Genomic DNA, 24,820 nt, shown 5'->3' with positions numbered 1-24,820 from the left:
TCTTCATCAGCAAAATGAGGGAATGGGGCTAGATGTGATATCTATTAGTATATGTATCAAAGATAATAATGTACTAAGCATTATGTCAGGTGTTTTCCACATATCACTCATTTTACTCCTATACAGCAGCTGTTATTAGCCACTTTCTGGTTCTTCTCTAGACAAGACTCCATCAATATTCCTCTTGTGCCTCTCACTCTCCTACCCTCTGAGGACACAAGTCACATGTGACACATTCCTTGTTTTCCAGAAACTTAAAGGTAAAGCTAGACTAGATATTAAATTATTTTGGTCTAAATTGAGTGGCACACCATAAATACAACCGGAGTTACATTTGTTATCTCCTGCCATGTAACAGATGACCACAAATTTAGCAGCTTAAAACAACACACCACACATTTATTACTTCATAGTTTTTGTGGGCCAGGAGTCTGGACCCAGCTTAGCTGGGTCCTCTGTAGTCTCACAAGCCTACAACCAAGGTATTGGCTGGGCTGTGTTCTTAAAGGAGCCCAGGATCCCCTTCCAAGCTTATGTGGTCATTGGCAGAATTTCTTGCAGGCACTGGACTGAGGGTCCTATTTTCTTGTTGTCAGCTGGGGGCAAATCTCAGCTTCTAGAGGCTCCTGCAGCTCCCTGCTGTGGGCCTTCTCCATAGGCAGCTTTCTTCTTCAGAGCCAACAGGAGACTCTTTCATCCTAGTCTGCTAAAAAGAAGTTATATAACGTAACTTCAGCATAAGAGTGACACACATCACCTTTGCCACATTCTATTTCGTAGAAGAAAGTCACAAGTCCTGCCCACAGGCAAGGGGAGATTACACAAGCGCGTGACTCACTGGGAGGTGGTGGTGGGGGGTGTCACTGGAAGGTGTGTTTGCCACAGGAATTTAGAAAAAAAGATAAGTCAGAGTGAATTGGAATCCTCAAGGGAGGCTTTATGGAGGGCCTTAAGCTAGAGCTTAAAGGATAAGTAGAATTTAGACCCAGAAAGAGGAAAAGAGAAGAGGCTGACCACCCAGGATCAAAGGACTATATACATATGAGCAAAGGTGTGAAGGTCAGGTACTCATTTAAGTTAATGCATATACAGGGATCCCTGGGTGGCTCAGGGGTTTAATGCCTGCCTTCGGCCCAGGGCATGATCCTGGAGTCCTGGGATTGAGTCCCACCCACATCAGGCTCCCAGCATGGAGCCTGCTTATCCCTCTGCCTGTGTCTCTGTCTCTCTCTCTCTCTCATGAATAAATAAATAAAATCTTTAAAAAAAATGCATATACAAAAACCTAATGGAAACCTGCTGACTTTTTACATCACAAAGGATAGGAGGAACTTTTTCTTTTTTTCTTCTTAAAGATTTATTTACTTATTTGAGAGACAGAAAACCCATGAGCACAAGTGGGAGGAGGGGCAAAGGGAGAGGGAGAAGCAGACTCTGTTGAGCAGGTAATGACCCCCAGGATAGAGAGCCAAAGGCAGATGCTAAATTGAGCCACCCAGGTGCCTCCCGCCTTTTAAAAAAAAGATTGGGGATCCCTGGGTGGCTCAGCGGTTTGGAGCCTGCCTTTGGCCCAGGGCGCAATCCTGGAGTCCCGGGATTGAGTCCCACGTCAGGCTCCTGGCATGGAGCCTGCTTCTCCCTCCTCCTGTGTCTCTGCCTCTCTCTCTATATATATATATTTATCATGAATTAAAAAAAAAAGATTTATTTATTTATTTATTTATTTATTTATTTATTTATTTATTTGAGAGACAGTGAGTCAGGGGTGGTGGGGGGAGGGAAGGGCAGAGGGAGAGGGAAACAGAGTCTTAAGCAGACTCATGCTGAGCACACAGCCCAGGCAGGGCTTCATCTCATGACCCTGAGATCACAACCTGAGCCAAAATCAAGAGTGGAATGTGTAATGGACTTAGCCACCCAGGTGCCCCAGAACTTTTTTTTCTCTTTAACCGAAAAGAAACTGCGTAGCGAAGAGAGTACTGGCCATAGTGTCAGAAAATTTGGGTTCATGGTTCAGTTATGCTATAAACCAGCAGTATGACTGGGGCCTTCTGGTTAGCTAAGGTGGTTCCCTGTGGATGATTCTATTAACACGTCTATTGTGAGGACTAGGTAAGCTCTAGGGTGGGAAGTGCTCTGCAAACATCCTGGGTCCCATTTCCAAAGGCAGCGTCAGTGAGTTCCAAAACCCCAGTCTCCCCAAGGCTCTCACTCTTGGAATCCTCTTTATCACTGTCACCAGGTTTCTCTTGAGGTCTCCTGAATGTCTCCAGGGAGGCACTCTCCAGGTTCTGGCCTTGGCACCCCAGTCACTTTGTTACCTGCTCTGCCTTGGTGCACTCCACTTCCACCACCCACCACCTGGAGCCCACGCTCACCAATGCATGCCCTAGCCACCCCCTTCCCCAGGGCCAGCCTCACAAGTCCAAACCATTACTCATCCATCCCTCCTGGATGCCCCCAAGACCCCTCAAATCCTTTGTACCAAGAACTAAACTCATTGTCCTCCCCACAAGTCTCTTCCTCTTCTGCTTTCGCCTGGTCTTGGGAAATCACACCACAGAATCTGGGCCCTTAGGCCATTCTTTTCTGCCCTGCCCTCACACCTGAGCTCCAATTGGTGCCAAGTCCTCTCCGACCAGTGAGGCCTCTCCCACCACAACTGCCAAGCCTCATTCTCGTCAATTCCCGGAAATCACAGCACTTCGGTCTTAACTGATCTTCTGGTCCACACTTCCTTCAGGATGAACTTCCTCAAGCACAAATTTAATGTCTGTTCTGCTTAAAAACATTCTCTCTCTCTCTGTGTGTGTGTGTGTCTCCCATGAATAAATAAAGTAAATCTTGAAAACAAAATCATTCAGAAGGGGATGCCTGTGTGGCTCAGCAGTTGGGTGTCTGCCTTCGGCTCACGGCATGATCCTGGGATCTGGGATCCGGTCCCACATCGGGCTCCCTGCATGGAGCCTGCTTCTCCCTCTGCCTGTCTCTGCCTCTCTCTCTGTATCTCTCAAGAATAAATAAATAAAATCTTTAAAAAAATAAAAAATAAAAACATTCAGAGGCCTCTAAATACTTGAGAATAAAATTCAAACTTCTGGACACTATATTCAATATCTGAAATCCTCTCAGATCTGATTCTTGGGGGCACCTGGGTGGCTCAGCAGTTGAGTGTCTGCCTTTGGCTCAGGTCATGATCCCAGGGTCCTGGGTCAAGTTCCACATCAGGCTTCTCTTGGGGAGCCTGCTTCTCCCTCTGCCTATGTCTCTGCCTCTCTCTGGGTCTCTCATGAATAAATAAACAAAATTTAAAAAGCAAGGGATCCCTGGGTGGCGCAGCAGTTTGGCGCCTGCCTTTGGCCCAGGGCGCAATCCTGGAGACCCAGGATCGAATCCCACGTCAGGCTCCCGGTGCATGGAGCCTGCTTCTCCCTCCCTCTGCCTATGTCTCTGCCTCTCTCTCTCTGTATGACTATCATAAATAAACAAATAAAAATTTAAAAAAAAATTTAAAAAGTAAAAAGATCTGATTCTTCCCCACCTCCTCTGTCCCTGCTGCTTCAGTCCTACTGAAGTGCTGGCAGTTCTTACATTGCATGTTCTTTCAAATCTCTTCGTTTGAATGCACTGCTCCCCTTGTCAGAAATACAGGACCACACCATTCTTCTCTGCCTTGCCAACCTTTTTCTTTTTCTTTTTCTTTTCTTCTTTCTTTCTTTCTTTTTTTTCTTTCTTCTCTTTCTTCTCTTTCTTTCTCTCTCTCTCTTCTTTCCTTCCTCTCTTCCTTCCTTTCTTTCTTTCTTTCTTTTTCTTTCTTTCTTTCTCCTTCCTTCCTTCCTTCCTTCCTTCCTTCCTTCCTTCCTTCCTCCCTTTCTTTCTTTCTTCTTTCTTCTTTCTTTCTTTCTTTCTTTCTTTCTTTCTTTCTTTCTTTCTTTTTCTTTCTTTCTTTTTCTTTTCTTTTCTTTTCTTTCTTTCTTTCTTTCTTTCTTTCTTTCTTTCTTTCTTTCTTTCTTTCTTTCTTCTTTTTTGCCATTTTCATCCATGATTGCTCAGCCTATTTGCTGTTCCGTGTTCAAGGCCCCTCCTGTGGACACTCTTGCCAGCTTGTGTGGGCCTCCATCACAGCTCTTATTACTCTGGAGACCCAAGGCCTCTGTTGTAATGTTTTTTTTGTTTTGTTTTGTTTTTTTTGCTTTTGCTCTCTTGCTAGATTGAGTTCTCGAGAACAGTAATGGTATTTTATTTTAGTTTCTTTTCTGATGCTCTGATCACCTTTTCTTCCAAGCTGATCCTTTCTACATATTTTATGCATTTATTTTTTGAGTAGGTAACACATTCATCTGTCTAAAAATTCAGAAGTTACAAAAAGTTACAGAATGAAAAGTCTCCTTCCAACCACTGTTCCCACTCCAGCTGTCCAGTTCCTCTCCCCAGGAACAATCAAAATGATCAGTTTCTTGTGAATACTAGAGATAGAAATACTTTAGAGATAAAAACATATCATTCCCCTTTTATACAAAAATGCTATGATATTCTACAGACTGTGCTGTACCTTGTTCTCACATATGTACTGTATCTATGGGATCATTCCACTTTAGCACATAAAGAGCTTCCTTTTTCTTTATTTTCAGTCTTCCATTGTGGTTGCATTCCAAGTTAACCAATGAGCATTAGGTTATTTCCAGTCCTTTGCAAATACAGAAAATACTTCAATGACTATCTTCACAAAAATGTCACACTTCACACATGTACAAGTGTGACAGTAGAATGAATTCTAGAAGTGGAGCTGCGCCAGATCAAGAAGTATGTATTTGTGAGTTTCACCATGTCCTATTGCTCCTCATCGAGTTTGTAGATAACATCTTCTTTATCTTTGTATCTCTAGCCACCATTGCAGAGTCTAGAACAGAGCAGGCATTCACTACATTTTTTTTCAAATAAACAAATGAAAAAAATAGCTCTTTCAGTGGAAGCTCCCTTTTTCTTTTCTTTGAGGCCTTTAGTGGATAAATTCCATCCCACTCAGAGCTCAGTTCAAATCAAATGACTGCAGAGTATTATTGTATAGCAAAATCCTTATTCCAATTTGTATTAATTTCCCTATTTGTGCAATTAATTGAGACCCTTCTTCATTAGGTTGCTTACAAAATAAGGTTATACTAACTTTTACGTTCCAATAACGGAATCCTCATTCCACATTTTAAGACATGTCTTAATTATTCTACTACTCTCTTCCCCCACATTCCAAGCAATTACTAGAAACCCATACACAGTGCATGAATTCTTTCAGGAGGTTGTTTGCTGCTTTTATTTTTATTTTTATTTTTTTTTTAATTTTTATTTATTTATGATAGTCACACAGAGAGAGAGAGAGGCAGAGACATAGGCAGAGGGAGAAGCAGGCTCCATGCACCGGGAGCCTGACGTGGGATTTGATCCCGGGTCTCCAGGATCGCGCCCTGGGCCAAAGGCAGGCGCCAAACCGCTGCGCCACCCAGGGATCCCCTGTTTGCTGCTTTTATAAGTCACCAGACCTCTCTGTGCAAGGTAACTTTACTTTTCTTTTTTTTTTTATGACTTTATTTATTCAGTTTAGAGGTCAGAGAGCAATAAAGGAAGAGAGGGAGAGAATCTGAAGCAGACTCTGCACTGAGGAAGGACACCCACCTGGGGCTTGAGACTAATGACCTCAAGATCAGGACCGCAACTGAAATCAAGAGTTAGATACTTAGGGATCCCTGGGTGGTGCAGCGGTTTGGCACCTGCCTTTGGCCCAGGGCGCGATCCTGGAGACCCAGGATCGAATCCTGCGTCGCGCTCCTGGTGCATGGAGCCTGCCTCTCTCTCTCTCTCTGTGACTATCATAAAAAAAAAAAAAAAACGACTGAACCACCCAGGTGGCCCACTTTTACTGACTTTTTAAAACTACGAATCCGTTACTTCTCCTGGATTGTTTACTAACTGTGTGGCTTCTCTACGCCTGGTTTATTCATCTATAAAATAGGGCACATTACTGAGTTGTGAAGACTAAATAAAATTATAGATGTAAAGTGCTCAGAATAATGTTTGGCACACAGTAATGTTGAGAGAAACAGTCCTTCATGGGTCTGTCATGCTTCTACCCATCTTCCTGGGTATGCCAAAATGCAAGACCCTGACTGCTTTTTAACATAAGGGTCATTTCTCAAGATTGTGTTTATAGTGAGCAACTTTAAGGAATAAGGTAATGTCTCTCTCCAGCACAAAGAATAGGTTTGCTCACTGCTTCCTATAGAGGACAGGTTCCCCAAACCCAGTGTTCTTCAACTGCGACATAAATCCACCAAGTAAGTGCACATTCATGTGAGCCCTCCCTGTCATCCCCATAAAACGTGGGGGAAGAGGAATTGACACCAACCTGCTGAAGCTCATGTCGCTTCCTGTGTCATAATAGTCCTTTGTCTCTCATCCAGGAATTCTGTCTTTTGTTAGCATCCACAAAACAGTAACAGACTAACTAACTCACTAGCCAGTCAGGAGGGTAAAATGAAATACCAGACTTGAGTACTACATGCTTCAGTAAGCTATTTTCATTATTTTTGCTCTAGCTCTTCTTGTCTTTGCTAGGCATCCTACACACACTATCTGTGAGTGTGTGTTTGGGTAGGTAGCTGACAAACATCAACTGCAGCCATTGCCAAAGATTTCTACTGTGTCTGTTGTGGGAAACAAAATGAATTAGAAATAAAGGTAACTTGGGGCACCTGGGTGGCTCAGTTGGTTGAGCATCTGCCCTCTGCTCAGGTCGTAATCTCAGGGTCCTGGGATATAGCCCCACATCAGGCTCTCTGCTCAGTGGGGAGCCTGCTTCTCCCTCTGCTGCTCCCCCTGCTTGGGTTCTGTCTCAAATAAATAAATAAAATCTTAAAACAACAACAACAACAACACTTCAAAATCGTTGCCCAATTTAAATTACTGGACTCCTCTAATATCCAGTTCTACATCACTAAGGCCATAGTCTTTTTTGCATATACACACACATATACATATTTTTTGTATAGTTGGAACATAGTTTTTATGTAGTTGCGATACATGAAAGTTGCGAAAAAAGCAGCCCGGTGGCTCAGCGGTTTAGTGCCGCCTTCAGCTCAGGGCGTTATTCTGGAGCCCCGGGATTGAGTCCCACGTCGAGCTCCGTGCATGGAGCCTGCTTCTCCCTCTGCCTGTGTCTCTGCCTCTCTCTCTCTCTCTCTCTGTCTCTCATGAATAAATAAATAAAATCTTAAAAAAAAGAAAGTTGCGAAAAAATAACCGGGCCTTAGTTCCTGTTACCTAACAGCGGGATGACTTTGGGCTCTCTATGGTTCAGTTTCCAAATAACTGAAGTAGAGAAACGAATTCATGATCCTGCCAGCTCACAAGGTTGTTGGGGTTGTTGGAATAAAATAATGGATTCATGTGAACACAAGCTATTGAACAAATGAGTTGTTATAATTTAACGCTGCAACTTAAAGCTGTCGTCACAAACATCAATTTATGCACATATTATTGTCTTAGAGGCTAAGAAATGAGTTAGGAAATGAAAGAAGCAAAAACGCGCCCCAGGTCAACAGGTTCATCAGTCGGCTACAATCGGTGCTGGCTCAGCGGCTCAAACTACAACTCCCGGCAGGCTTTGTTCCTCAACGCGTCACGTAACCTCCGCTCGGGCCCGGGCCCTGCCCTCTCCCCCGCCCCCACCGTCCAGAACTCCAACTCCCAGGAGGCTCCACTGGGCGCAACCGTCAGTCTCCCCTTTCCCCCCGCCGGCAGCTCTGTGGCCGACTCCGGTCCCGCGGGCGGCGGAGCGGGCGCGCGCCTGGGGGTCGCACGGCTGCTGAGCGGGGCGAGCGCGCTCGAGGAGGGAGTGGAGGCGTAGGAGGGCGGGGGTACGGCTCGCTCGCTCGCAAGATGGCGGACGAGGACGGGGAAGGGATTCACCCTTCAGCCCCTCACAGAAACGGAGGCGGCGGCGGCGGCGGCGGGGGGTCCGGGCTTCACTGCGCGGGGAACGGCGGCGGGGGAGGCGGCGGCCCGCGGGTCGTACGCATCGTCAAGTCCGAGTCCGGCTACGGCTTCAACGTTCGGGGCCAAGTGAGCGAGGGCGGGCAGCTGCGGAGCATCAACGGGGAGCTGTACGCGCCGCTGCAGCATGTGAGCGCCGTGCTGCCCGGGGGGGCGGCCGACCGGGCCGGGGTGCGCAAGGGGGACCGCATCCTGGAGGTGTGAGTATCCGGCTGCCCGCCGCCCCGCCCCCTCCGCCCGCAGCCCCTGCCGCCCGCTGGCCGCCCCGTCCCCGTCCCCGTCCCCGTCCCCGTCCCCGTCCCCTCCCCCTCCCCACGCGCCCCCGAACCGGCTGGGTCCCGCTCAGGCCCTTCCGCCTCCCTCCCTGTGACCCGTCAGAGCTCCCCCGCTGCTCTTACCTTCCTGCCCCCCCTCCTCCCCCCCCCCCCCCCCCCGCACGCTGCCCTCTGCCCCTTCTGCCCTCGCTGACAGCGTCTCTTCTGAGTCCGCTCCCGGCCTCCTCCCCAAGTTCCCATCTTCAACGTCGTAGTTTCTTGTCCACCGCTGCCGTCCGCCCCGCGGACCGTCCGTCTGGCTTCTGCACCAAGCAGCCAGGGCCTGCGCCGCCGCTTCTCTCCTTTTGCTCTCCTCGGTTACCCTCGCTCGGGGCTAAGCACCCCTGCATTTTTCTGCCCTGCGGAGTGTCCTTTCCCCTCCCTCTTGGAGCCACGCTCCCGCTCCCGAGAGCGCACCTTCTTCCCCGACCCTTTGTGAAGGCACGCCTTTGCGTTTGTTTTGTTTTGCCGGTTGGGGAGGGTGTCTGGCCGCTGGTTTCTTTGCCCCGTTGTACCGTATTACACCGGGATTTTGCACCCAGCGTCTCCTGTCTCCACGTTCCTGGGAGGGCAGCATCCCTGCCCTGGCCCATCTTCACTTCTGCACTAACTCCTACTTCTTTTTAGTGAGATTTGTGGTGGAGCTCTCCTTCGTCCCGACTTCCCCCCGAAACTAGACCCGTCTTTTGGGTCTTTGACCTCCTCATTTTTTCAGGGCATGCCCCTCTATTCTCTCTTTCGCTCTGTCCTCTTGTGCTCCCACGCTCGACTTTCTTCATCCTATTCTTTATCCCCTCCGGGCTGCTTTCCTTGCTCTTCTTAGGCTCCTGCTGCAACCCATCCTCTTCCTTACTGCAGCCTCTCCCTCCCATACTCCTTCATCCTTCCTTCCCCCCAGCATCCTAAAGCTCTAGCAGGATGCTGCCTTGTCTTGCAGTTTCTGTGCACACCTCCGCTACTCTCTTACCGGTGTTACCTTTGTGGATTTGTACTTTGTATTAAAATTTGTATAGTGGTGGCTGGTAGGTGGCATATGCCCTCATTACCTCCATTCTCCTCAGCAGCCCTCAATCTTGTATCTCTTGCCTTTTTACTGAACCTTATTTTTTCACACTTTGGCCCTCTCCCTCAGTACTTGGATTTGCCCTCATGAAGTCTTCCTTATTTTTTGTAAATGTTATTTTAGTTATAATTTCTACAACCTCCAGTCTCCAATAAAATAGTAAGTTTGCTCAAGGTTTCAACAAGGTTAGTATCTTGAACATCTGGCCTATAGAGGAGTCCATCCCTTTTTATTTACCTTATTCCCCCTGCCCTTACCTTGACATTCTGTTTTTTTAAAGATATCTGTCTATCTATCAGAGAGAGTGTGTGCACAAACAGGGAGAATAGCAGGCAGAGGAAGAGGGAGAAGCAGCCTCTTCACTGAGCAGGGAGCTCTGAGCTTGGGGATTGATCCCAGGACCCCGGGGGATCATGACCTAAGCTGAAGGCAGACGCCTAAGTACTGAGCTATCCAGGTGCCCATTTGACCTTCTTACTCAATGATATTCACTCATTCTCTTTCCTCTTACCTTTCACCTGAAGAAAGAGTAGCTCACTAAAGTAAGTTTGGAGCTATTAAAACTTCCGTTTATGCTTTCTTTTTTCCTTTAATGTTCTACATGCTCTTTTCTTATTCTCTGGTAATATGTTCTTAATCTTTGAGAGCCAGGGTATTCAGACTAGAATGCAGTAGTGACCAAAATTTTGCTCTGTACCTGGGCATATAATTCTTTTTTTGCTAGATAACTCAAAATCTGTGGCTATTTCCTTCAGATAGAAGCTCTTGGAATTGTCATTTTCCTTTTCTTTTGCAAGTTAACTTTGGATCCAGCTGTTTATTTTTAAATTTAAAATTCAAGTATTGGGATCCCTGGGTGGCGCAGCGGTTTAGCCCCGCCTTTGGCCCAGGGCACGATCCTGGAGACCGGGGATCGAGTCCCACGTCGGGCTCCCGGTGCATGGAGCCTGCTTCTCCCTCTGCCTGTGTCTCTGCCTCTCTCTCTCTCTCTCTATCATAAAAAAATAAAAAAAATAAAATTCAAGTATTTATTTGAAATTATAAATTTATCATAAAATTATAAATAATTTACTCTTTATAAGAGTTAAAAGAACTAAATGAAAACAACTCTGTAGGGGCAGCCGGGGTGGCTTAGCGGTTTAGCGCCACCTTCAGCCCAGGCGGTGATCCTGGAGACCTGGGATCAAGTCCTGCATCGGGCTTCCTGCATGGAGCCTGCTTCTCCCTCTGCCTGTGTCTCTGCCTCTCTTTCTTTCTTTCTCTCTCTCTCTCTCTCTCTCATGAATAAATAAATAAAATCTTTAAAAAAAAAAAAAAGAAAACAATTCTGTAGATGACTACAACTAACATCAACCATTTCAAATATATATATATATATGTTTATATATCAACTAACATAGTAGCTTCTTGCCTTTATTATAATTTTGTAGTGAAGTCTAGATATAAATTAGGTATTGTAAGGGAGACCTCAGATGTTCCCCTAGGACAGATGGAAGGACTTGTGTCAGGCCCATGTTCCAGTTCAGGCCCATTCTTCCTTCAGGGGAGAAAATAGTGAATTTTGGCACATACTTGGTGGTGAGCAGAGACTGTCTTGAAAAAGACAACAGAGTGGCCAGGACAAAAGAATACTCTTTGCTTAGAGAACCTTACTCTGGAAGGTTGTGATGATCAGACTTCTTCCTAACAGTGGTTTCTCACCTTCCAACTGTATTTTGATTCCAAATTCTATGAAGCTTCTTTGCTACTATAGTGGAAATGGTGGTGGTTACAGTATAGAGTCAAGCAAGTTGGCAAATTCTCAAAAAAAAAAAAAAAGTTGGCAAATTCTCTGAGACCTCAGCTATACAGTCTCTTTCCTTTTTCTAAAGTCTGCATCTTCTCCTTAGGTTTTCTTTTCTTTTTTTTTTTAAATTAATTTTAGAAAGATTTTATTTATTCATGATAGACACACACACACAGAGAGGCAGAGACATAGGCAGAGGGAGAAGCAGGCTCCATGCAGGGAGCCCAATGTGGGACTCCATCCCAGGACTCCAGGATCATGCCCTGAGCCGCAGACGCTCAACTGCTGAGCCACCCAGGCATCCCCTCCTTAGGCTTTCAAGTGAGAGGAGGAAATCCGTGATCAAACATGATTCTTCAGAGATATCTGGGTCTGCTACTTGTTTTGATTTTGGTTAGGTTGATGCTAATTTTCCTAAAGCATTCTTTAGTCAGCACTCCTTAGGGCTTTTCTGTCTCCCACAAATTCGTAAATTAATCTCTCTGTTGTCTCAGGAAAGTTTTGCATGTTATTGAAGTGCTAAGTGGGGTCAGGGTTAGGCATAGGTAGATTATTATTGTGTAGACATAGTTTGCATGAAGTCATAGGTGGATGTCTGGTCCTTGATGATTGCTGCTTAAGACTTGTCCCTATTTTAGACACTTTCCTCCTGTACACAAATTATTCCAACTTTTTTATATTGTGGTCCTTTGGACAACTGATTGAGATGTGAAAAGAATAGAGTAACTTTGAGATTTAAGAGACTAAAATCTTGGACAAAAGTCAGAGCTTGTATTTCTTTTAAAGTCTGCCTACAAAGGCCTTGTCCTCATTGAATCTTAGAACAGTCATTAAAGGGGGATTCCCCGGGTGGCTCAGCGGTTTGGAGCCTGCCTTCCGCCCAGGGTGTGATCGTGGAGTCCTGGGATCAAGTTCTGGGATCGAGTCCCGCATCGGGCTCCCTGCATAGAGCCTGCTTCTCCCTCTGTGTCTCTGCCTCTGTGTGTGTGTGTCTCTCATGAATTAAAAAAAAAAAAAAAAAAAAAAAACAGTCATTAAACTAAATTCAGTATGGTTCTGTTTGTCCTTTCTCCCTTCAAAACTGACTAGACTTTAACTGGTTTGGGAAAGAGAGATGTTGCAGGGCTTAGTAGGGTATGAACAAGCCCTCTGGGCTCTAAGTTTTACTGCAGATGGAAAGTTTTGTACTAGCAATGTTAATCTCCACCTTGTAATTTTTCCCAGTATAACACATCGAGAAGGTTTCCCTTTGATGTGTATATACCTGGAGGTATGCTTTCAAAAAGTAGAACCAAAATAAATATGTCTTTGTACTAATTATATAGTATATGAAGTAACATTTAATTAACTTCAGGTTAATTTTCTTAAGGTAAAGTATTTCCAAGGGCTCTTGATTGATTTCTTGGGTGCCCTTAGTAGGGGTTTAACATGCAGTAGATATGGTTGTGGTACCATCTATATTTTTAAGGGATTAGGTTTGTGTGTTGGCTAGTTTGTTTTATCTCTTTGGTATTTGGGTAGTGTGGTCTTTAACAAGCCAGTAAGATTGGCTTGCAAGCGTTTAAAATCATCATATATTTGTGCAGGGTAGAGTATGTGCTTTCCCTCTTGATAGCTACAAGATAATATACCCATCAACTTTCCCTTGTTAAAGTTACACTTGCTCTTAGCCAAAAGGCCAAGAAGCAATTCTCTTGTTAAAGTAATCCATAAGAAAAATTAATGCTATGTATATGTATGTATGTATATGTTTATTGGGAGTTCAATTTAATAACAGGAATATCTCATGGTCTTTTTTTTTTTTTTTTTTTGGCTTCATTTAATGTGAAGTTTGAGATAAAGAGCGTGGTGCCACAAGAAGCATTTTTACAAGTTAAGTGTAAGTCATTTAATGTTGACTGCTAAGTACCTTCTCAGGAGAAAGCATTCTCAATTGTAGATGAATTCTGTTTGGCCCAGATTTTCCAGGTAGGTTTTAGAAATGGTGTTTGAAATCATGGTTATTGGTCAAAGGAAAAGTGTATGGTAGTGATTCTTAAGCTTTAGGGAGCATAAGAATTACTAAGTATGTTTGTCAGAAACATAGTTTCTTGGGCTTACTGTTTATATATATATTTTTTTTTTTTTTTTTTACTTTTTTTTTTACTGTTTATATATGATTCAGTAGGTCTTGGTGGAGATTGGCTAGAAGTCCTTATTTATTATTTTTTTAAAGATTTTATTTATTTATTTGACAGAGAGAGAGAGCGTACACAAGTAGAGGGAGGGGCAGAGGGAGAAGCAGAATCTCCTCTGAGCAGGGATCTGGACACCGATCATGGACCCTGGGATCATGACCTAAGCCAAAGGCAAACTCTTAATTGACTGAGTCACCGAGGCGCCTCCTAAAAGTCTTTTTTACTCCCTTTGCAACCTGTGTACCCAACCTGTACCTGGAGCAACCCTGCAGTCTAGGCCTTGAAATCTTAGTCCATTTTATCTTTGTGGTTATATTGAGAGTCATGAGCTAAGACTGTACTAACAAAGAGTAATTTTAGGCTCTTGAACTCCAGCCCTTAACAAAATCATTTCAGTACGATAGTGGACTATTTATATGTGCTCATCTAGATTTTATTGAATCTTCCTTAATGTAATAAAGATGTATGGTGAAGAGGTAGAACAAGGTAATAAAAATCATTGTATCACTTTGCAATTTTTTTGGTTAAAGATTTATTTATTTATTTATTTATTTATTTATTTATTTATTTATTTAAGAGAGTGCATGAGAGAGTGGGTGTGAGCTCGAGGTGGGGGTAGTGGTGCAGAGGGAGAGAACATCAAGCAGACTCTGCTGAGCACAAAGCCCAACTCAGGTTTTGATCTTACCACCCTGAGATCATGACCTGAGCCAAAATCAAGAATTGGACATTGAAAAACAACAGTGGGATATTCAACCAACTGACCCACCCAGGCACCCTCACTTTGCACTTTATGTAGTGTGTTAAAATTTACACAGTATTTTTACATTTGATTTTTACATTTTTACATTTGATTTTCACAACAGTTTTGTGAGATTGGGAAAATATAAATTCCTTGAGGATAGGAGCTACATACATCTATGTTGTTTTCCCAGGCAAACATCTAGTGGCCCATATGGAGTATTAGTCAATAAATACTTAATGAATGTATGAGTATTATTTGTCCCTTTTTCATAAGAAAAGAAACTGGTGTTGTAGTAGCGAATGTTAACCAGAATTAAACCCAGGTCTTTGGATTCTGAATCCAGTATATTTTGTATATCTTTGTTTTCTCAGCTTTTGTTGACTGTTAATAGTCAACTATTCTTGACTGAATAGTCACTTAAAATTCAATCGCATCCCTATAAACTTGGATAGCAGTTGAGCTTTGGGGTTTTTTGTTTGTTTGTTTCTTTGTTTTTTAAAGATTTTATTTATTCATAGATAGAGAGAGAGAAAGGCAGAGACACAGGCAGAGGGAGAAGCAGGCATCATACAGAGCCTGACGTGGGATTCGATCCTGGGTCTCCAGGATCATGCCCTGGGCTGCAGGCGGTGCTAAACTGCTGCGCCACCTGGGCTGCCCTGAGCTTTGGTTCTATTGTAAAATGTAACTGTCTCATATCTTTATTAACCTGGTCTCTCTGATTATTAAATTGGGTGGGTGACAGGGAACCAAATCGGCTATTCTTTGCCCTTGTTTGTTGATACCTTTATTGGTTATCAGCAAAGAGAGCCTGACATAATTGCAGCCCCAGGAATTCCTTTTAATTCCCTAAGTAGTTGAGGTAGCAAACAAAACTAAATTTGAAAATAGCATTATATTCCCCTTGGAAATCACTTCCACAACATTGCTGTTACCAGGAAAAGATGTTGTTAGCACCATGAAGATGTGGCTAGGTCATATAAATTATTGTGAAGAAGGGTTCTCTTTAGCCCACACAGACTGGTTTGTTTTAGGTGAGGGTTTGTTACCATGCTCTCAAAGATAATTATTTTTTAAGATAAATCCCGTTGGGAGTAATTCTTATGATAAGCAAAGAGACTCAGTTGACATGCAGACACTTAAAATTTATGATCAACTGTCCTATGCTTTGGGAGCATGACCTGTGGTGAGTTTGTTAGATGATGGCAATACTGACACAGTGGATATTGTGGTGGTTTAGGTTAGAGCCAGTTGAGATCATTCCTTTTGACTATCAGCTGTATAGATGATTTCTGTGCTTTACTTGGGCAATCCCCTAAAAACCTATGTATGGGTGGTGCAGTTCCAGCCCCACACATGGAAAAAAATATTTAGAATTTTTTTTCAAAGTAGGTTCCATGCTCAATATGGGGCTTCAACTCCATGATCCTGAGATTAAGAGTTGCATGCTCTACCAACTAAACCAGCCAGGTACCCCCAAAATAGGCAGCTGTAAAATATTTTTTAAAAACTTGCAACTTTCTGTAAGAGATACATTTTATATTAGAACCAATATAAATGCAAAAAAACCCCACCTGAAGCAAGTTTCACAAAACCATATGTAGTAGTATCTTGCTTCCTGCCATTTTTTTAGTCTGTTCAGTATTTCGGAGTTTTTTGTTTTGTGATTTGAAGCTTGATGGTGGTCTACATTAATTTCATGACTATTAGGTTATGATCCATTGTTTGAAAAACAGTGATACAGGGCATCACTTATCTGGTGTTTGCCCACTATCACTTCATATTCAGTCTGGTTTCGAAATTAAGTACAAACTATGTGTAAATTACTGTTAGGCTTGTATGAGTCACAGAGTCTGCATCTCTGCCCTTGAGAAGCTTACACTGCAGTAGGGAAGTGTACAATTTACTGTGTGTAAAGCAAATGAATTGATGAACATAAAAGAAAAACAATGGGAGTTTTAGTTTTTTTATTAGTTTTTAAAACATTTCTGGTTCAAACTTAAGGCATTTATTTATTTATTTTTAAGATTTTGTTTATTTATTCATGAGAGACATAGAGGCAGAGACACAGGCAGAGGGAGAAGCAGGCTCCCCACGGGACTCAATGTGGGACTGGATCCCAGACCGCGGGATCACATCCTGAGCTTAAGGCAGACATTCAACTGCTGAGCCACTCAGGTGTCTCCACATTGGAGTTTAAAGAGTGAATATAGTTGAGATGATTGGTGGATAGATAGGTCATAAAAGACTTTTAAACTGATTGAAAGGACAAGTGTAATTTCAGGAGGCAGAGAAGGGGGAAAGATTTCATAGGCTGAGGGAACTGATTGAAGGGAGGAAGACATGCAAAGTTCTTGGGATAACAAAGAATCTAAAGTTATTTGTAGACAATTGTGCTTGAAGTTAAAAAGGGTTTTGAGTGCAATACTGTCAAGTTTGGATTCTGTTCTGTTTTTGAGGTCAGAATATAATTACATGTGCATTAATACCTAGGACTCCCTGTGAATTTAGTTTTTATTTAATTATTTACCTGAAGAGGTTGAATAACTTCCAAGGCCAAAAACGAAAATCACTATTAGAAGAATTTCAGAGCATCAAGTCTCTTGGGCTGTCTTGTACTATATAAAGAAGGGAACTAAGAACAACTAAGCTCTTAACACCCAGAGCTGGGAACAGCTGCTAAGGAGCTGGTTGCCTTTAATTTGTGTATGTTTTACCTCACAATCTAGTCCAGCTTGTTGAATATCCACTCCTCAGGTTTTTTGTTTTTTTGTTTTTTTAGATTTATTTGAGAGAGAGGCGCAGGGTAGGAAGGGCAGAGGGAGAGGATCTTCAAGCAGACTCCCTGCTGGGTGCAGGGCTCCACACCGGGCTCATGACCCTGAGATCTCATGACCCTGAGATTATGACTGGAGTCCAGATCAAGAGTCAAATGCTTAACCCACGGAGCCATGTAGGCACTTCTCTTTAAGTTTTATTTATTTATTTTTAAAATTTTTATTTATTTATTTATTTATTTATTCATTCATTCATTCATTCATGAGAGACAGAGAGAGGCAGAGACACAGGCAGAGGGAGAAGCAGGCTCCATGCAGGAAGCCTGATGCGGGACTTGATCCTGGGACTCCAGGACCACGCCCTAGGCGGAAGGCAGGTGCTAAACCACCGAGCCACCCAGGGATCCCCCTCTTTAAGTTTTAAATGAGCATACTTACTGTTGTGTTCACAGTTGATTAAGTTTGATCCTTATGTGCTGCAGGCCCACTGTGCTCTGCCCTATGATGTTCTGTTTTAGCTGTTCTAAGAATTCCTACTCTGCTCCTCTGATTTGAAGATGCCTCCTTTAATTTAAAGCTTTTGTTTCTGCATACAGTATATTGTTGGGAGTTGAGGGGACTGAAGACCGGCAACTTAAGATAGTACTAAGGTTTATACCTGCTGTCTCCCTTCAGAATGAAAATCCATATGAAGGTCCTTAAAATAAGAATCAGTGATGACCACAAAGTCAATTTTTGCTTTCTCTCAGAAGTGTGAGGGGTACTTCAGGATTAAATTGTGTGATATGGTATTAGTCAAATAATAGGTAGTATGTATGTAGTCTCTTTTGTTTATTACTTAATGCGCTCCCTGCTAACCAAGTAAGGTTCTCATATTAGTTGAGGAAATACACCTTTCTGCAAGGTATTAAAGTTGCAGAGTAAGGAACTGTATTTGAGTACTCTTATGTATACTTTCTTCCATGAACTTAATGTTATTATGAAAACATCTTTTAAAAAATGATTTATTGGGACGCCTGGGTGCCTTAGTGGTTGAGCATCTGCCTTCGGCTCAGGGCATGATCCTGGGGTCCTGGGACCGAGTTCCACATTGGGCTCCCTGCATGGAATCCGCCTCTCCCTCTGCCTATGTCTCTGCCTTTCTCTCTCTCTCATGAATAAATAAATAAAATATTTTAAAACAATGACTTATTTTTGCTTAAGCTATCTAAAACTGTAGCTTCTTATGTCAGACCTCAGAGCAAAACTAGAATGACAGATTTATGTATTCTGTGGACTTGAAACAAGTAATGAGTTTCCTTCTCTTTGGAAAAGTACAGAGTGTCTGTAGAGAGTCAGCTGCTTGTGTGGGTATTCTCCCAGCTGTGTTCGGGCAGCTGATTACTCTCCGAGAACTATTCAAGGAGCTTAACCCGGAAGTTGTCTTTTTTTCCCCCCAAATACTGCAGTACTTTTGTATTTATATGTCTGTCTAGTTTTAGTTATGTTTATATAGTATGTTTTAAAAATTGGGTGATTGATTAAATTAATTTTTGGTGATCTTGAAAATGTCAAAGTTTTGGAAACTTCTTCCACTTCTTTGCTGATCAGTTTAATCATCTATAAATTCTGTAACTTGTAAAGTGTGTTGTCTACTGAATGTACCATGGATTACTTAAAATTTTTTTACCCAATATTATTGTCATTTTGATTTTGGTAGGGTTAAAAACAACTTTCTGAATCCATTTTCTCAAGGTATGTAACCTGCGTCTGTCTTAGCAATGAGTTTTGTTCTCTGGCTGGTATTTTGAACCCAAGGAAATGTGACACTTTGATGAGTTATGTGCTGGTAGATTATTTTAGATTTCCCTACCCTGCCCAGTTATCCTTTATATTGCTGATTCAGAAAAGTTCTTACTATACCTTTTTTTCTTGTTCAGTGTGTTAAAATAGACCACAACATAAACTGTAGTTTGTGTTCCTCAGCTTCCAGGAGAAAATTGCCCATATTTAATTTGGATTAAAGGGTAGTATTTGGTTACTAAAGGACTGTATCCCTTCAAAAGTATATCTTTTTTGTTTTTTAAGATTTTATTTATTTAGGGATCCCTGGGTGGCGCAGCGGTTTGGCGCCTGCCTTTGGCCCAGGGCGCGATCCTGGAGACCCAGGATCGAATCCCACGTCGGGCTCCCGGTGCATGGAGCCTGCTTCTCCCTCTGCCTGTGTCTCTGCCTCTCTCTCTCTCTCTGTGACTATCATAAATAAATTTTTAAAAAATTAAAAAAAAAAGATTTTATTTATTTATTCATGAGAGACAGAGAGAGAGGCAGAGACACGGGGAGAAGCAGGCTCCATGCAGGGAGCCCGGTGTGGAACTTGATCCCAGGACTCCAGGATCACGCCCCAGGCCAAAGGCAAGGCGCCAAACCACTGAGCCACCCAGGGATCCCCAAAAGTATATCTGTTGATATTAATTGTTGTTGTTATGAATTCTTAAAGGCTGGCTATCATAGATGAAGGTATTTTTGAGCTTTTTTTTTTTTTTTCTTCCAATAGTAGTGATCTACACTTTTTTCTGTATACTTATGTATAGTACCTCTTGAGAGTAATTGACTATTTAGGAAATAGGTATTAGGATTCAGGGTGTAGGCTGTTATCTTAGAACAAACTTACCAGATCACAGGAGTAGTTATGCTTTTAATTACATTATGTAGTAATCCAGAAATAGTAGTGAAATAGAACTTTTAAAAAATTAAGATTCCTTCTTTGGTAATTTATGTCAGTTGCAAGCTAAGGTTGTTGATAAAACTGGTAGATTTTATTCTTTAATTAACTTTCACTGTGATCAGTATACCAAATTAAAAGCATTTTGGGGATTGTATTTAACTTAGCCATGTAGGCAGTGGTTCAAAATAGAGCAGATTTCAAACTCTTTGAGTTGGTGTTGGGAAATGATTTAGAACTGATTGTTTTCTGGTGAATAACTGAAGGAGGGGTTCTCAGCAACAGTAGTATATGTAGGAGGCAGTGTCAGTTTAGGGAAACCATATGGCTAGTAGCAACTTTCTTTTATCTAGCATTCATTATCCCACAGTGTAAAGAAGGAACCCATTTTCATATCCAGCCTTACATTTAAATAAAACCATGAATTGCTACATGCTGATCAAATATTTAAAGACAAAAATTGAAAAACAAAATCCTATCAAAACAGAATAAGTTAATGTTACAATTTTATTTTATTTTAATATTTTATTTATTCATGAGAGATACAGAGGCAGAGACATAGGCAGAGGGAGAAGCAGGCTCCATGCTGGGAGCCCCATGTTGGACTCGATCCTGGGATGGTGGGATCATGCCCTGAGGCCAAGGCAGATGCTCAACCTCTGAGCCACCCAGGTGTCCCAAGACTTGAGCTTTTTAAATGTCAACATGTTTATTTCTTACTCCTTTTCACCTCATTTGACTATCCTTGGAGTTAGTATTTATATTTAAACATTAATATCAATTAAGTTACTTTTATTTTCAACATCTTTGAGTAAAAGAAAACAGCTTCACTTTGAAATTGCTTAAGTAATTGAATGCCATATTTTACTGAAGCATTATTTCTACTACCTTCCCATAATAGAAAGCAAAATGATCACTAGTACTAAAATTTGAAAAATGTAGAGCTTGCATAATGTTTTTAGTACTTCCCCCTAAACAGTGAAACCAGTATAAAAGTTAAAAATAAGGAGTGGAATTAAGAAAGTGCATGAAGGAGAACCATTATTGGATGTTTTTTGTGCTAGCCTTAATAATTTTTTCATACATTCAGAGAAAAGTTTGAATGAATGCTTACTACCTAATGAACATGGGATTAGACACTGGGGATAGAAAGCTGAATAACATGTAGTCCATGCCCTTAAGATATTTATGGTCTGGTGGGGAATGGGCAGAACAGACAATTTGTTGTTGGAGTAAACCCTGGGGAGGCTGAGGAAATAGAGATGGCACCTGACCAGACTGGGGTTGGCAGGGAAGGAAAGATAGAAGCCTCAGGTCATCCCCCACCCCAGGACATTTTTAAAGCCCAATTGACCTGATGTCTCAAACCTCCTCTCCTCTCTCCTCCCAATGGGATGAACAAACCTAATTCCTTCGGTTCCTAATAAGTACTTTTTTGCCCCAAGTTATCTGAACTAGTAAATGCAAGTACCCAAGAACCATGTGCATTTTAACAGAAGGCTCCCAGACAAAATGTACTAAAATTATAAGGACTATATATAGTTTATCACCCAAACCAAGACACTTGAAAATGACAGAGGACTGTGAATTATGCCAGGACAACAGATATAAAATAGGTGTGTCCTGGCAATCTGGAACATAGGTCTGTATAACTTTAATGATTTAAATATAGAACGCTTCCTTTTCTTTTTTTTTTTTTTTTTTAAGATTTTATTTATTTATTCATGAGAGACACAGAGAGAGAGAGAGTCAGAGACACAGGCAGAGGGAGAAGCAGGCTCCATGCAGGAAGCCCGATGTGGGACTCGATCCCGGGACTCCAGGATCGCGCCCTGGGCCAAAGGCAGGCACTAAACTGCTGAGCCACCCAGGCGTCCCTAAAGAATGCTTCCTAAGTGGAAGTGAAATACTCTTTTAACTCTTTTAAGCTGTGGCATTTTTCTTTTCTAGCTTTTTATTTTATGTTTTAAGTAATCTCTATGCAGAGTGTGGGGCTTAAGCTCAACCCCAAGATCAAGTCCTGTGCTCTCCTAATTAACCAGCCAGGCACCCCACTAAGCTGTGGCATTTTTCTGATTTGAAGATTTCAGATCTTTGTTTGATTTTCATAACACAAAATGGAATAGCTCACTCCATCTTGTTATTGAATTATTTATTTACTAAGGAGTCATGATAAAGTCCTAGTCTTTTGGTTTAGAATTTTAGTGTTTGACACCTGAGGTTAGACCCAGTTTGGTATACATTCTTTTGAGATTTCATTCTTGATTTTTTAAAATTTAAATTTTTTTTTTTTTTTTTTTTTATTTATGATAGTCACAGAGAGAGAGAGAGAGAGAGGCAGAGACACAGGCAGAGGGAGAAGCAGGCTCCATGCACCGGGAGCCCGACGTGGGATTCGATCCCGGGTCTCCAGGATCGCGCCCTGGGCCAAAGACAGGCGCTAAACCGCTGCGCCACCCAGGGATCCCGATTTTTTAAAATTTAAAACACTTAGTAGGTTTTTTGTTTTAGAGTAGTTTTAGGTTCACAGCAAAACTGAGAGAATATAGAGATTTCTGTATACCTCCTATCCCTACATATGCATAGCCTCCATTATAAACATCCCACTAGAGGGGTTCATTTGTTATAGTTGACGAACCTACATTGAAACATCATTGTTACCTGGAGTCCATAGTTTACCTTAGGGTTCATTCTTGGTATTGTATATTCTGTGGATTTGGACACATTTATGACGACATATATCTACCATTATAATATACAGGGTGGTTTCACTACCCTAAAAATCTCTGTGCTCTGCTTATTCATTCCTCTCTTCCCCTGAGGCCTGGTGACTACTGATCTTTACTATCTCTGTAGTTTTGCTGCTTCCAGAGTTTTTATATAGTTGGAGTCATACAGTATGCAACCTTTTTAGACTGTCTTCTTTCATTAATATTATACATTTAAGTTTACTTCATGTCTTTTCATGGCTTGATGGCTCATTTATTTCTAGTGCTGAATAATACTCCATTGTCTGGATGTACCACAGTTTATCCATTCCTCTAATGAAGAACATTTGGTTGTTTCCAAGTTATGGTAATTATGACTAAAGCTTCTATAAACATCTGTGTGCAGGTTTTTGTGTAGACATAAGTTTTCAACTCCCTTGGGTAATACCCAGGAGCATAATTGCTGGTTCAGATGGTAAGAGTAAGTTAGTTTTGTAAGAAACTGCCAGACTGTCTTCCGAAGTGGCTGTACCATTTTGCATCCCCACCAGCAATGAAGGAGCATTTCTGTTAATCCATGTTCTTGCCATCATTTTGGAGTTGTCAGTGGTCTGGATTTTGGTCATTCTGATAGGTGTGTAGTGGTATAAAATTCATTCTCTAAATTATAAAAGTATTGTAAATATGTAGGAGAAAATTTGGAGACTAAGGAAAAGAAAAATAATCCCCCACTTTATCATCCTAACAAAACTACTTTGGGTATTTTGGCTGTTTTATTTATGCATTTTATATGAAGATGAAATCATACCATCATGTATAACCTGTAATCTAATTTTTAAAATTAATACTTTATTTTCCAGAACAGTTTGATTTACAAAAAAAATCAAACAGGTCCCATATATCCTTCTCCCACCTCTGCCATATAATTTCTCCTTTTGTGAACATCTTACATGAGTAAGTCCATTTGTTTAAGTTAACCAGTACCGACATGTTATTACTAACTTATGCCCATAATTTATTCACATTTCTTTGGTGTCTAGTCTAATGTCTCTCTGTTCCAGGATCCCATCCAGAATACCATAGTACATTTACTTGTCATGTCTTTTTAGACTTGTTTTGACTGTGACAATTTCTCAGTGTGTTTTTGATGACTGACAGTCTTGAGGAGTATTGGTCAGGTGTACTATAGGATGCCTGACTATTGGATTTGTCTGATTTTTTTTTTTTTCACAATTAGACTGAGGGGTTTTTTTTGGGGGGGGGGAAGGAATATTACAGAGTTGAAGTACCATTTTCATTAGTTCATACTATCATGATTTGTGATGCTGATCGTCTGACTGGTTTCTACACTGCAAAGTTATTCTCATCCCCTCTGCCCTACTGTACCCTTTGGACAAGAGTTACGCTTTGTACAGCCTACACTTGAGGAGTGGGGAGTTATGCTCCCCTATTCTAGAGTGTAGTACCTGTATAATTTATTTAGAATTGTTCTGTGTAGGAGAAGGATGTGTCTTCTCGCCTATGTATTAATTTTTTCAGTCATTTATATCATTATGGGCTCATGGATACTTATTTTATAATATGGGCTATATAATCTGATATTGCTTTATTTTATTGCTCTAGTTGTTCCAGCTTTGTCCATTGGTAGCTCCTTTCAGTTGGCCCCTGTGCATTTTTGCCACAACCCCCATTAATGTTTTGTTTTGTTTTTGAGTACTTATTTACTCTGTGGCACTACAAAAGGCTCCAGGCTCATCTTGTATATTTTCTTCCCTAGTCCCAGAATCAACCATTTCTCCAAAGGGTCCTAGTTCTTTTTATTGGGGAATGGTATTAGAAACCAAGATCTGGGCACTAGGTGTGGTGGTTGCTGCTAGGGGATAACTTCTTTCAGGTCCTCTCAGCTGACAGCAAAAAATATATGTGTATATATTAACCCCTGTATATCACATATCTATAAATATTTCTATATGTAACCTTCTGTATCTATATTAAGTTAAACATGACTTCTAATTCCATTACCATATGGATCTTTTTGTCACTCTCCCTTGTAGACCTGTACCAATTCAACAGTTAGAAATTTGGCTCCCCACATTCACCATTCATTTACCTAATTGTTCAATTCCAGTATACATGTATAGCAATTGTTAATATGTACCCTGGGGAAGCAATTTTATCGACTAGAGAATAGTACTTCTGTGCAATCCCTTCATTCCAGTTACTTAGGTCTGTACCTACCTCCATCAATGAGGTTGTTTGAAATACGTTTGAAATACAGTTAGATTCTTTTTTACAGTCTGGGATTCTCTCAACCTCCTAGCTGATTTTTTAAAAATTTGCGTACATTAAGGTTTACTCTTTGTGTTGTAAAGTTCTGTAAGTTTTGAGAAATGCATTATGTCGTGTTTGTGCTGTTACACTGTCATACAAAATAGTTCACTGTCCTAAAAATCCCCTGTGCTTCACTTATTCATCTTCCCCCTCCCTGGCAACACAGTGATCT

At 41.7% G+C, this 24,820-nt stretch overlaps 1 protein-coding gene and 1 long non-coding RNA gene across 3 annotated transcripts in view; one reads left to right on the top strand and one right to left on the bottom strand.

The window, feature by feature from the left end:
- Window positions 1–378: 378 nt before the first annotated feature.
- LOC140600907 (uncharacterized) lies at window positions 379–8,311 on the bottom strand. Its single transcript, XR_012004017.1, has 2 exons — window positions 6,398–8,311; window positions 379–706 (listed from the first exon to the last, which is right to left on the bottom strand). It is a non-coding gene; the product is annotated as an uncharacterized lncRNA (long non-coding RNA).
- Window positions 7,704–24,820, top strand: part of SNX27 (sorting nexin 27) — a 74,119-nt gene continuing 57,002 nt past the window's right edge. The window contains exon 1 of one of the 2 annotated variants that reach the window (XM_072769146.1): window positions 7,704–8,243. In XM_072769146.1, the coding sequence (XP_072625247.1) occupies window positions 7,930–8,243 (314 nt within the window). In that variant the 5' untranslated portion in view covers window positions 7,704–7,929. The remainder of the gene's footprint in view (window positions 8,244–24,820) is intronic. The other variant, XM_072769147.1, reaches the window with a different exon arrangement.

This window comes from Canis lupus, chromosome 12, assembly GCF_048164855.1.
Source record: "Canis lupus baileyi chromosome 12, mCanLup2.hap1, whole genome shotgun sequence".
Taxonomy (NCBI): Eukaryota; Metazoa; Chordata; class Mammalia; order Carnivora; family Canidae; genus Canis; species Canis lupus.
Note: the sequence above shows the minus strand (reverse complement) of the source record. Positions and strands in the feature narration are given on the sequence as shown.